This window comes from Parasteatoda tepidariorum, chromosome 6 (assembly GCF_982258835.1).
Source record: "Parasteatoda tepidariorum strain Cologne lab strain chromosome 6, Ptep-v5.0, whole genome shotgun sequence".
NCBI lineage: Eukaryota > Metazoa > Arthropoda > Arachnida > Araneae > Theridiidae > Parasteatoda > Parasteatoda tepidariorum.
This window is the reverse complement of record NC_141760.1, coordinates 34,402,924-34,416,366: the sequence shown is the minus strand read 5'-3', so window position 1 is coordinate 34,416,366 and position 13,443 is coordinate 34,402,924. Positions and strand designations below refer to the sequence as shown.

General features: G+C 26.8%; 1 protein-coding gene across 1 annotated transcript in view; it reads left to right on the top strand.

Moving 5' to 3' along the window:
- The first annotated feature begins 6,102 nt into the window (after window positions 1-6,102).
- LOC107440672 (inactive tyrosine-protein kinase 7) overlaps window positions 6,103-13,443 on the top strand; it is a 79,223-nt gene continuing 71,882 nt past the window's right edge. Inside the window, exon 1 of the mRNA XM_087165629.1 lies at window positions 6,103-6,359. Within this exon, the coding sequence (XP_087021755.1) occupies window positions 6,320-6,359 (40 nt within the window). The 5' untranslated portion in view covers window positions 6,103-6,319. The remainder of the gene's footprint in view (window positions 6,360-13,443) is intronic.

Below are 13,443 nucleotides of genomic sequence, written 5' to 3'. Positions count from 1 at the left end.
TAGAATGTTTTTGTTTTAAATTTCAAAAATATTTTCCTGTATTCTTAAACATTTTTACTTACGAATAATTTATTAAAAAAAAGTGTTTTGAATTTTTGTTCAGTAAATATGCAACGTAATTTTTTTTTATTACTTACAATATTTAAAATAATATCGAATTTTATATCAGACAAATTTTTTCAAAGGCAATTAAACTCAAGACCGTTGTTTCGTTCTGTACACGGAGTCTTTTAAAAAGTTTAAATAAACCAATTACGATACTATTTTATCTATCTTATAATTATATTATTTATATAAATGCAAAACAAATATCTCAGCCAAAGTTTTATTCAAATCAGTTCTGCAGGTTACTTGTGAAAAATTGGTAAAAAAGATTTCACAACATTTAAAGGAGTGTCTTATTATAGAGTTGCGGGTCATTGCTTTATCCGGCATCATGAAAATAATATTAAAAGGAAAAAAATATGACCGAATGCTAAAAGAGGAGTTTATTTACTTAAAGAAACATAATTAATAATTATTTTATCTCTCTTTTGCCTGAGAATTTTTTTTTCATCGTACACATCCTCGGATCTACATTTTAAATTTATGTTTTGAAATGTGGAATATATATTTGGATATGAATATAGAATTTGTAAAATGTGAAAATAATTCTTATTTATTTGTAATTGTAATAATAATATTTTTTCTGCACCATACGATAATAAAATAAAATAAAAATTTAAAAAATTACGTTCTTCAACTTGACAAAAAAGATTTTTATTATTTTCAGACAGGAATAACTTTATATTTGCACGCATAATTTACTTATAAAATTATGAATATTTTTTACAAAAATAATACATTTTATATTAATTCTATAAAAAAGTATTTTTTTTAAATAAAATTTAGCATCTGCCAAAATTTAAATAGTATATTTTTTGTTATTGACTTACATTTGAAAAAAAACAAAAAAATATTTATTATTAACATTGTAAATATCACAGCTGAAGTTGTGTCATCTATCATATGGGTTACTTGTCCGATGAAATTTATGGTTCCAGATGAATTTCCAAGTGGACCACCCAGCATCTGAAAGATATTTGTTTAAAAAAAATCAAAATACGGAAAAGATACTGTTAATGGTCTATAAGAAAAAAATGCAGAGCACTACAATTTAGTATTAACTTATAGTTGACCGGTCACGCTTGAACTCGTCTTTTCATGCCCAAACGTTGTTGACTGATGAGGAATTAATTGGGCATTGCACTTGATTTCAATTTAAGAAACCCAGGGAGATATAAAGCTTGCGCATCGCTTAGAATGTTTAACTTTACTTCCATATTCAATGACAAAGTAATAGCCTGTAGCATGACATAGTTTGTGCAAAACTGTCGGTCAGCAAAATGTTAAAATAACACTTCATTTTGTTGCATATGCGTTCAAAGCAGAGCCTGACTAAGGCAGGGACATACGGGGCAGCTTCCCCGGGCCCCCACATGAGAGGGGGCCCCCAAATCGAATAGAAAGTTTATTTTAAGTTTCCTTCTTTTATGAACTTTTTTTAAAACGAAATATCTGTCCAGTGTAAAGTCGTCAGTTTTATGTTGGCGTCTTCATTAATCTATTGTATGAACACAATCTATATTTCGTAAATCCATGGCTAAATAAATAAGTTGTAAATCCATAACTAAATTTTCGAAATTTGGTCAATCAAAAGCCTGTATTTTTACATATTGCAAAAATGCGATATGTTAAAGAAAATTACAGGTTTCTGTTTGGCTTAATTGAAACATCGTAATTGCAAAAATTTTGCTGAATTCCGCCCTAATGTCAGCAAGGATATGAATTTTTTGTAGATAGATGACAAAGTAAACAATCAGAAAACTGCATTTGGCATGATGGACACAGAATGATCAGAAAATGGATAAAATAGACAGAACGATATTTCGCCTGACCATTCGAGGGAGGGGGACATTTATAGCTATTTTAGGTTCTAGTCAATTTTCTTGTTATATATCTATAATGAGGTGAAAAATTTAAATACCTCCATAAAGTTTGGTTCTTCATAACTGAAATAGTGAAGTAGAGGAGGGCCCCCAAAGAAGTTTTTGCCCCGGGCTCCAATTTAGCAAAGTCGGGCCCTGAGTAAAAGCATTTAGTTTTCAAACTCTCTCTTGCGATATTTCTAAATTATCTAAAGTTCGAACAGTAGACTTTTTAATTCCAAAATTCCTACGAAATTTTTTAATTCCAAATAAGTTAAAAATATTAGATAGTGGCCATAATTTATTTTTTTCTTACAAAAAGAGGGTGTGGGGAACAACAATAAGTAAGCATATACCAGGTAAATATGATTAATGGGCTTTTTTTGTTGCATTAACCAAAAGACGTGATTATTGTTCATAATCACCGGATATTAATAATAATGACTGGATTAACCAGATCAATAACCCGGCAGGACATTGCTCGCTATTTATACTTACCATTTATGATTTCCATTCTAGATGCTTTACTACATTATATAAAATCTTACTTCTAAAAGTTTTACTAGTTTTGAAAAATCTTGCGGCATTGAAGAATTTTATAAGTACTACTAATAGCACCAGAAAAGCACTAAGAATAAAATTAAGCTCTTCATGTTTTTACTTATTCAAAACTACCATAAAGTAACCTTTAATCACATTTTTTTTTTTCTGAGTTCAGTTTTCAAAACATTTCGCTTCCTTTTTTTATTTTTCATTACATTATTTTATTTAAATTTGTCATGAAAATAAAGATATGTTTAGTGAAAAATCCAAATTTTCATGAATAGATTCTAGACTGAAAGTATAGAACAGCAGTTCCCAAATGGTATTCCGCGGAACCCTAGGGTTCCGAAATTTGGAAATTTTTGAATCTGCAATTAAATGAGTTTGGAATTCGAAACCTGGAATTAAATTTATATTCAAGTAATAAGCTATTTGTTATTTTATATTTTCGTTATTTTTACGAAATTATTTAAATTCAATACTTGCGAAGAAAGAAATTTCAAAACAATGTTTTTTTTTTCTAACAATAAAATGAATGAATTATAAAAACTGTCTGGCATAAGATCCAATTTAGAGACTAATAGTATTAGTAAAACAAGATGATGAAAAAATTCCATTTTCTTCATTCATTCACTGAATAATTTCAAAATAATTTATAAAATTAAACTCATTACATATTTTCAAAATAATTAATAGTTTTCCATTCTAATTTATATGTTCATAATTAATAATGAATTTTATTCATTAATTCATGGGGTTCCGCCAAAAGAAGGTCGATCATTTAGGGTTCCACGGCCGAAAAAAAATAGGGAACCGCTGGTGTAGATCTGAATGCACTGAAAATGTAAGCCAAGATCATATCATCATCAGATAAAACTGTGACTTAATATATCGTTTGCTCATTAAATTAGCATATTTAAGGTTAGCCCTTCGAATTCTGAAGTTATCATCTCAATTCGCGAAAATTTGATATTTAGATAAAAAGTTATAAAGGAAGAGTTTTATGTTCTTTATTTTTTGCATTTTAACATGTAAAAAGCACATTTTAGAAAGAAAGAGGGAAAAATAGCACGTTTTTAAAACATTATTCAAGTACGATCAATAAAACCAACTTTCATCTGAAACATTATTGTTACTTACTTGAATTACAAAGAACATTTCGGCTGATAAAATAAAAAGGAATGAAATAGCCTTGTTTACGATTTACGATCAAAAGGTGCCTGCGCTTGAACCGAATTGCATAAATAAATAAGTGCTCAAATAAATATTGCACCTGACAGATTTATGAGATGCAAAGGCCGTTTGAATAAGCGATGTAAGAAATGGATTCAGTGTTTTTGAATGTCTATACGAAATAATAGTTCTTGATGTTTCGTATTTCAAAAGAATGAGAAAATAAACAATTCCATGAAATGAGAGTGGATGCCATTTTCTTTTTTCCCCTTTCAACAAAGTAAATTTGTCTTTATAAAATATCGTAACAGTAAATTGTTGGTTATAAATTTTTTGTTATTTTTTAATGTGCCTTTTAGGTAGTGAACACAAATATGCAAATAATAAGTAATTTCGTCGTTGCTAATCAAGTTATATGGAAAATCAATGATCGTAATACCTAATTTAATCAATATGAAATCTGTAATTTTCAGAATGCCTACATTTAGGCCTGCCCTTCGCTCAAACACTAGTTGGTTTCACAGGAGAATTCATTCTTTAGGTTTCAAAAACATTGCAATATTTTTTATGGCTAAAAAAAGTTATAAAAAGAATTATAAATTGAACGTAAGTTCCTAATTTAATCGAAATGCCATTACAGTATTACAATCAACTTTGACACGCAATACATACAAAAGAAATAAGGTACAGTTTTTAGAACTATACGGCACGAAAAAAATTTTCATGTAGTTTAATAAAATAACATCAATAACAATAAATCAATAACAATCGTTTTGTTTATTTACTCGTTTTTTAATGAGTTGTTCAACGTTTTTCCTTATGGTCATGTATAATGAGAATTGCATGTATTCTTCATGCATCTATTTTTAATAGGATTTTTTCTTCTTCTTATTTTAGAGACAAAGTTATTCTTTAGGGATAGGATTTAATATTTAATTAGATAAATAATTTTATTAACAAATCAATTTTATTGAATTAAAAAAACATTCTTAATTTTTTTTTTTGAAAGGGGAGTAATTGCGGCTATTTATTAAAGATTGATAATAATTACACTGATAATTTATGATGATGATAATTGATGATAATTTACAGAATGATAATTGCACTGAAAGAGCTCAAAGTCTAAGTTTTTATAAGAAATATAAAGATCCGAATAGAATAGTGTTATAAAAAGTATCTTTTTTTCTTTTATCTTTTTTTTTAAAAAAAGAAGAAATATTGCTTTGGATAGTTATATATTTCTATCCGTTCATTCCAAATTGTTCAATTGAAACTGAATTATAAAATGCAAAATCTGCCCAACACCTAGATTGTTTTTTTTTTTTTTTTCTTTCTTTCTTTCTTTTTCTTTTTAAAATATAAAGGGGATTGAAAAAATATCATTTTCTAAATAAATGTCCCATATTGAAAAACAGAGAAATAAATATCTTTAAAGAAAATACAATCAAAATAAGCTCAATTTGCACTTTTTTTTCATATCAGCGGCAATAAAATTTTGTATTTTAAATTATATAAAATTGATCATAAAGAACTTAATTTGCAAACTATTTAATGTTATTTATACTTTAAAAATTTTCATTAAATTTCTTTCAATGAGGAAAAAAAGTCCTTCTTTAACAATAGCGAAAATAAATAAATTTGAAAAATAAATAAAAATACGAATACGTTTTGAAAAAACTTTTACTTAAGCATAAAGGAATACTGAGATTTAAAAACTGCATAAGATAAAAATCACCAAAAATACACTTACGTTGCATTTAGGTGTGATACCTTATTAATAAAAATAATATCCGAAAGGAAAATAATGCAGATAGTGTAAGTGATTTTATAAATTAATAATCTTCTTATTTTTAATGATTTAACGTTGAGTTAAATTTTAATGCTATGAAATAGAAATTGTGTGTTAAAAAAACATAAATCAGTTATTATTATAAAAATGATGTATGCAGAGAAAAATAAAATCAAAATCTAATGTGCTGAATTAATTGATTTTAATATTTTTAAAAGAACCTAACTTTCGTATCGTATTTTATTTACTAACAACACAAGCACGACAGCTACGATTTCAAGTTCATTTCCTCGAAACCTTAACCCCATTAGTTAACACCTGCTTTCTAAAATTCATTACCATAATTACAGCATTATGATCTAAATGGAAACATACTATGCCAGATGAGCGATAAACAATTGAACCGAGAAGTCCTCAAGCGAAACCTTCGAATTCGCGGAAGGATACGAAGAATTCTCAAACACCGAGTATTATTAAAACTATTATTATGAAAAATAAGAGAAAAAGTATAATTATTCCATCTTTTTATACATTTCTTTATATAAATACCTTCAAAATTGAAAAATAGTAAAAATAAACATGGAACTTTTTTTCGTGGCGGAGTATTAGAATTTAGATCCGGTTCGCGGTATCTTTGATGGTTTCTCCCGGCATCAGTGTAGCACTCCGCCAAGTTGTTGAATCTTTCTTGTTGTCGTTTATCGACCGGCTAGGCAACGCGTGATTTTACCCGCTTCTTTAAATTGTGTTTAACGCTTCCATGGATATTCGACGCGCTTAATTTCAAGAATTATAATGATTCAGATATAGTGTCATCATCTCGAAGGCCAATCATCCAGCTGAAAAAATGGATATATTTCGTAAAACCTTTCTTTGTTTTTTCATAGGTAAGCGATTCGATTCTTATTTTCTTTCTTACAATATATTTTCTCGCGTCCACTATTTTCTGTTATATGATGCCGGCATTAATAGCAATATGGTATGATCTTATGTGTGTTGATCGGTCTTCGATTTTTAAAAATTTTAATACTAAATTCTGTTATTGATAAATTCTAACAAAAAAAAATTGGATAGTTTGAAACATTTTTTCTCATGTGCAACATTTATTTTTATTTACATCTTTATACCAAAATAAATTATCACACAATATGTTTTTTAGAATACATCAAATGTACTGTCATATCAAATTTTAAAAATTATGATCAATCTTCATTCATAATGTAAATTTTTATTATCTTTTTTTTCTGTAAACAATTCATACATACTATTTTCACATAAAAATATTTTCATCCAGGTTCTTAAACAAATATATGAATTTATTTATTAATTATATATTAGAACAGCAAATTTTAACTTCCTATTCTAAATTAGTTTTTTAATAAATATCATAAATATTTCCTTTAATTGTCTCGTAATTATTTTGCAAATTATTATTGTTTTTATATTTCAATACTATTCAATTATGTATTGTTATAGAATAATATTTTGATTCTGAGATTAAGAATAAACAAAATTAAACACGCTTCTATTCATAATATTGAATCTAAGCTAACACCATAACTTAATTCAAAATTTATATTAATATATGATATATTTATAAATTAAATATTAATATCTATATTAGCATTTTAAAAATATTATTTGAATGGATCTTATTGCTATTTAAGATTAATATGTTACTATAAGATATATTTATAAATTCTTAAGGGATTCTTTTACGATTTTTTCTTAAGTCTTAAAAATTTAATTCAATTGTTTTTACAAATTTAATTCAATTGCTTAATTTTAATTGTTTAAGTAAACGTTTTTCTCCTACTATTTTTATATTATTTGTTTATTGAAGAACACCTGAATTTAATCAGCCACATTGATATTAGTGTAAGTGCTTGGAACAATTTAATGATAAGTAATATTTTCAAATTGTGCAGGCAAGTTATTTAAAAGAAAAGTCTCTGTCAAATAGCAACGCTCTTTATTTTTTTAGCCAAAAAAATATTTAATCATGCTATCTAGTAGAAATTTCAGAAACTTTTGAAGTAGCAATCTGGAAACAATACCAAGAAACAGTTTGTTGTAAAAATGTCTTATTTGGACAAAGTGTGCTTATTAGATAATTTCCCCCATCATTTCAATTCAAGTAATTATATCTTTAGGGATTACATAATGACTATTCAAGGTTGATTCTACCACAACCACAGGTTAATTACCATATAAGATAAATTAGTAATTGTAGTCATGTTTTTCATAGTTAGATTCTAAATAAGTATATTTATAATAATTTTCTATTAAAAAAAGGGACGGTGAAAAAAGTTAGCTAAAAAATAGATTAACCTCCTTAATTTTTGATGGTTAATGTAGTTTGTATGTCTTAATACTGTATAAAAAAGGAAAATTTTTGTATTGGAAATATAGTAATTCAAGCTTTGAATTAATCCTTGCAATAAGTTTAGTTTTCCACATTCATATACAGTATCGTATGTCTCTGCCAATCAGGGTTAGAAAAATTCTTGTTTTTTTTTTTAAAATCAAATATATTTTATTTAAATAAGATTTTTTTTATTTTTTTTTTAATATTTACTAGCCATATCATCTGATAAGGAACTAGTAACCATTTTTAATATTATTTACAATCAACAAATCAGCTAAAATAGTTAAAATTTCTAACTGAGACTACTAAGATGTTTAAAAAATTTTATATTTAATTACTACGAACTAATCACTAAACAAATAAATCATGCTTATTTTTATTCAACTTGAACATCCTAAAACATATAGACAGGCAGGCAATTTGTAAGTTAGATATTCAATCAAGAGTAAATTAGTTTAGATCAGAATACATAAAGGAAATATAAAAATGTGTAAGTTTCTCTGTACTGAACAAGTTTTTCTTCAGTGTTGAAAATCACTAGCTTGAAAGCACTTAAGGTATTCAAATAGGCACAAAAAACTAAACAGGTCTAATTGAAATATTTTATGACCAGTATTAAACATATTTCAATTATACCCATTTTGTTTTATATGCAGAAGAACTAGACTGGAAATATTTTCCAAAGGAGCCAAGGCCCCCCATGGCTTGTCATACCAACAATGGTGATGATGATGATTACCCTCAAGCTATTTTAAATACAGTGAAGGAAAAACTATTATTTATCAGTTTAACTTAACTTTTTTCCACTTTCTCTAATTTTATTTATTTATTAGTCATTTTTAAACATAATTTATTTTCATTATTTATTTTCATTATGGAATCATTTGAAGCCTTTATTATCAATGGAATCAGATTTTAAAAAAAAATCACAGCCTTAAAATATATTTATAAAAATATTTTCTACTTGATTCAAAAAAAAAAAAAAAAAAAAAAAATCCATTGCTTAAAATGAATAATTTTTTAAAAATAATAATTTTCTATTCTTTTTCTTCCTTTCTTTTCTTTATTTTTTTAAAAATGTGATTTAAATCGTGATTTTAATCATGATTTAAATCAACTGATTTATATCATGTTAACCCTGCCGCCAGCACCTTAAGAAACTGCTTTCTCAATCAGTCAAAGATTTATTGCAGTGAAGAATAGATCCTATTTAGTTTATTTATTGATGGAAAAAATTAGAGTTCGTATTTAAAATGCTCTGGTTTCTATTTTTTTCTAATCATTTCCTCATTAAATTAATACTTTCAGTTTCAAACTATTAAAGGAAAGCTATTTTTTGTTTAATATATTTATTTTCTTTAATTTTTTAATAACTTATTGTCTGTTATTTTTGCCTTTAAAAAAAAACAAAAATTGGTTCAAAAAAAAATATCATGAAATGATATAGAACATAAAGTAAATATCTATACACTTTGCGTTTTTTTAATTTTATTCTGAAATTTTCTGAATGGTAGTATGAATGGTGAATTTTCTGAATCCTGTTATGTATCCTAAGTGTATGTTTTATTTTTTGGTAGAGTAAATTAGGTTTTGCGTTTAAATTTACCTTTATTCTATTTCATTTGTTTTGATTTCCCATTGAATCTACAATATCAAAAAAAATTTTAAAGCAAAGCTACATTTTTAGCTAAGATATATATATATATATTTAATAATTTTAAGCTAATAATTGTCTGTTTTGCATTTTTTGGCCCAAAAACTATGCCTGCAAAACGATATAAAGCTTTAAATAAATATTTTTATATTCGGGGCTCATTTTAGAAGACATTCGGGAGACCTAACGGGCACTTAACTATATTTACTATAGTTAAAACGGACCTTTCACATAATATTTTATTGTAAAAAGCCGATTGTCTTCAATTCATAATTTTAAAATCATTACTCTTAGAAAGATGTTTCCCCCCCCCCTTTCCTTCCAACTAAAACTGGACCTTTATTTTTAGATTATTATCAAAAACAGAAAGAACCCTCTGACAAGAATCCGAGTTTTACTAATATATTAGATATAGAAAATTGAGTAGATTTTTACAAAATCACAAAAAGAAAGAAGAAAAATGAATCTGGACAGATCACTGGTTTTGGTTATTTTTCACAAAAGCGGGATTTGATTTTCCCAAAACAATGAGTAGATTTTTGAGAATTTCACTAGAACAGTACTTATTACAAAAAGTCTAAATTCTGTGATACCCCTGTTTATTTTATTTGAATTAGAACAAAAATAGTCAAGCTAAAGAAATCTCTTTTCTAACTCAAAAGAAAGTTAGTCGATTTATATTGAGTAGTTAAGAATGTTATTTATCTATTCGTTTTTCCTATTCTATCATATAATTCACTTAATACGCATCTATTATTTTATCAGTATCATATATGATTTCATATAAATTCCAAAAATCAAACAGCACCTTTTGTATAATGTTTTTTATTTCTCCTGTAATTTCAGAACTTAATTTTAAAAAAAATAGTTGAATCTATTAAAAAAAATTTATTGAGAATGCAAAGTTTTTTTTGTTGCTTACGAAAGCGGTTCGTAGAGCTTTAAAACTTTTTTGTTAAATGTTTGTTTAGGTGATGTGTTTGGGATCATTATTTGAGAAATTTGGATCCATGAACACAACACTATCAGGGAACTATACAACACTATACAGTTTAGAAGAAATTTCCCCTCACAACCCTTCACAAAATATCTTTTCATAAAAACGGACCCTTCACAAAATATTTTAACTTAAAAACGGACCCTTCACAAAATGATTTTTCTTTTAATCGGACCCTTCACAAATTTGTTTATCTTCATTATTATTTTGTTAATCGAATGAACCCTTTCCAGGGCAGAAAACAAGAAAGATGGATGTAAACGAATTAAGTTTTGTCTTTCGCAGACGATTCTTCCATATTCGTCCGAAATTAATATTCTGCGTTCAGCAGTATAGGTTAAATACCAAATATTTGTATGTTGCATCTCTAATTTAGAAGCAGCAATTGTTGTTTATTTTTTTAAATTTAATTTTTTTAATTATAATTTTACAGTGTTGAGCATAATCTTGTATCTTTACAATTTAAAAACTCCTTGAAAAAAAATTTTTTTTTGCAATAACGGACCCTATTTGCACAAATTCATAAAAGCGGACCCTGGTTGAAAGAATGTGAGTAATTTTTTCACAATTTCACGAAAAACGAACCTTTCACAAAATATCTGGACAGGCCCCTGACTATTTTAATCGGTAAAACGAACATTTTTACACTTGTTTTTCAAAATATTTTATTGCGAAAACGGCCCTTTCATAAAACTGTTCGTTTAAAAAACTAAATAAATAATATCTTTAATTCATAATTTTAGAACTAAACTCTTTGAAACACCCTACCTTTTTTTCACCCCAAGACAGGATTTTATTTTCACAAAAACGGATCCGTAACGAAACATCTGAACTGAATCGCCGTTCACGAAAGCAGGATCCAGTTTTTAAATTCACAAAATTATGAGAAAATTTTTGACTGTTTCAAAAATTTTTTATATATATAAACAATCAGAGGTAAATGACCTCCGAAATTTAAAAATTTGCGCCCAAGTTTTGTCAATTGTTTGCTTAGCGTTTTATTTTATTATTATTATGGTTTAGAACGTTTTTTCCCACTCTATATTAACTATTTAATGTTTGTTTTCCGTTCCTTTTTTTTCCTGAATGTCTCTTGAAGAATAAATTTGAAGTTGACAATCGCACAGATAGACATTACAAGAATATTGCGACTAAGTTATTTCTCTTCATGTGTTAATAAAAAATAAAAAAATCCCATTGTATCTTGGGAAATGGAAGATCTATTCTTCGGACCTGAGGAGAAAATAACTTATTCTTATATATTTTTCATATTTTTTTTTTCCTTATCTTCCTTGAAATCCCACGTGTATGGGTTGGTTGACTTCGAAGCTATTTTTTCTGTTTACTCTAAAAGGGTTTTCTCGCCTCGAACATCAAATAGAATTTAATGATAGCCTAGGATAGAAGTGAAAACTACGCGTTGGGAAAGAAATGGCGCTACTGGAATAATTTACAGTAGTAGCTACTTTTCCAAAATCGTTTTCAGAAATTGAATGGATGAGATTAGTTTTTGTTGTAATAGAAGCGTGGCTTATGATTTGGTTTGCTTTTGTTATCGAAGTACAATGTCAAATAAAGATGACCATCATTATTTGTTTAGATATATTGTTGATAATAAGTTTAAAGAATTTTATAGCCGAAGAAATCGCATAAACATAATGATACCTTGCATTTTTTTTCAAAAGAATGAAGTATAATTTCTTGAGTTGAAAGGAAAGTCATCAAGATTGTAGGTTGTTCTGTGCGCAAAAATGAAAACAGAACGTCTAAAATTTTGATTTATTGATCATATTTACACTTACTAATTACATTATTAATTGTTCAAAGGATTGACTTAAAGTTTTAATTATGCTAATGAACTCGATCAGACGACATTTTAAACTACGAAATCAGGCAGAGAAAAGCAATTAATTCGAACAAACTTCATCGCACAATTGTCCGGCTCGTTAATTCAAAAATATTTTCGTGAAAAAAAATATTTTTTTTTTGTTTTGAATTATAATGGTTGTAAAAAATTTATTATAACGGGCGAATTTTTACAAAATTTGAATGAAATCGGTCGAATAGTTTCTGAAACAAAATTTCAGAAAGTCATTTTTTTTTTTTTTTTTTTTTTTTTTTAAATTTATAATAGTTTTAGACCTATTCGAAATGCATTTTTTCTGAGGTAGTACATTTTTGTGTCAGATTTTGTAACTTTCAATATCTTTTGCATAATTCAATCGGATAGCTGCAAATGACGTCATCATAGGTAAATTATAACATTGGTAAATCGTGGATTCAGAAGCCAATCAGGCTCGTCGCACACGCCTGGTGTCACTTGCCGGTATTCTAATTAGCAATTTTGACGTTAGGGACTCGAACTATAAGGATTAAGATGTAGTTATTAACGAACTATATCTTAATGCATGCTCGAAAATTATGATAAAAAATCTAACTGAATTAAAACTTATTGAGATGCTTCTTTTTTTTTTTCTTTCTTTTTTTTTTTTTTTTTTTTTTTTAATTTCTGCTCTTTGTAAATGGTATTACAATGAAAGAATGTTCGAAGTTAAGCAAAAAATATGATAACGCTGTTTTAGAAAGACCGACTTTCTTATTTTGGAAAATTTTGTCAAAAGAATTTCCTATTTTATAATCCTTTGTTATAAACGGATATTAAACAGCGAAATCTTGATTTGAAATTTTATCCTAGCTAAACTTATAATTAGATATAAGTAAATATATACCGGTCATGAAAGTTAAACATCTTATCAACAAATTTATTTCTTTTCTTAATTATTTTGACAAAGAGACATTATTGGGGCCGCATTCTAATTTTATTTCACAAATAACGTGCTTTTAAATGATTTTATTTTATATAACCTTCCTTCAACACAACTCTCTTCTCACATTTAAATAATCATTCAGACTCTTAGTATTTGTCAAAGCAGGGTTTTGAGCAGACTTTAT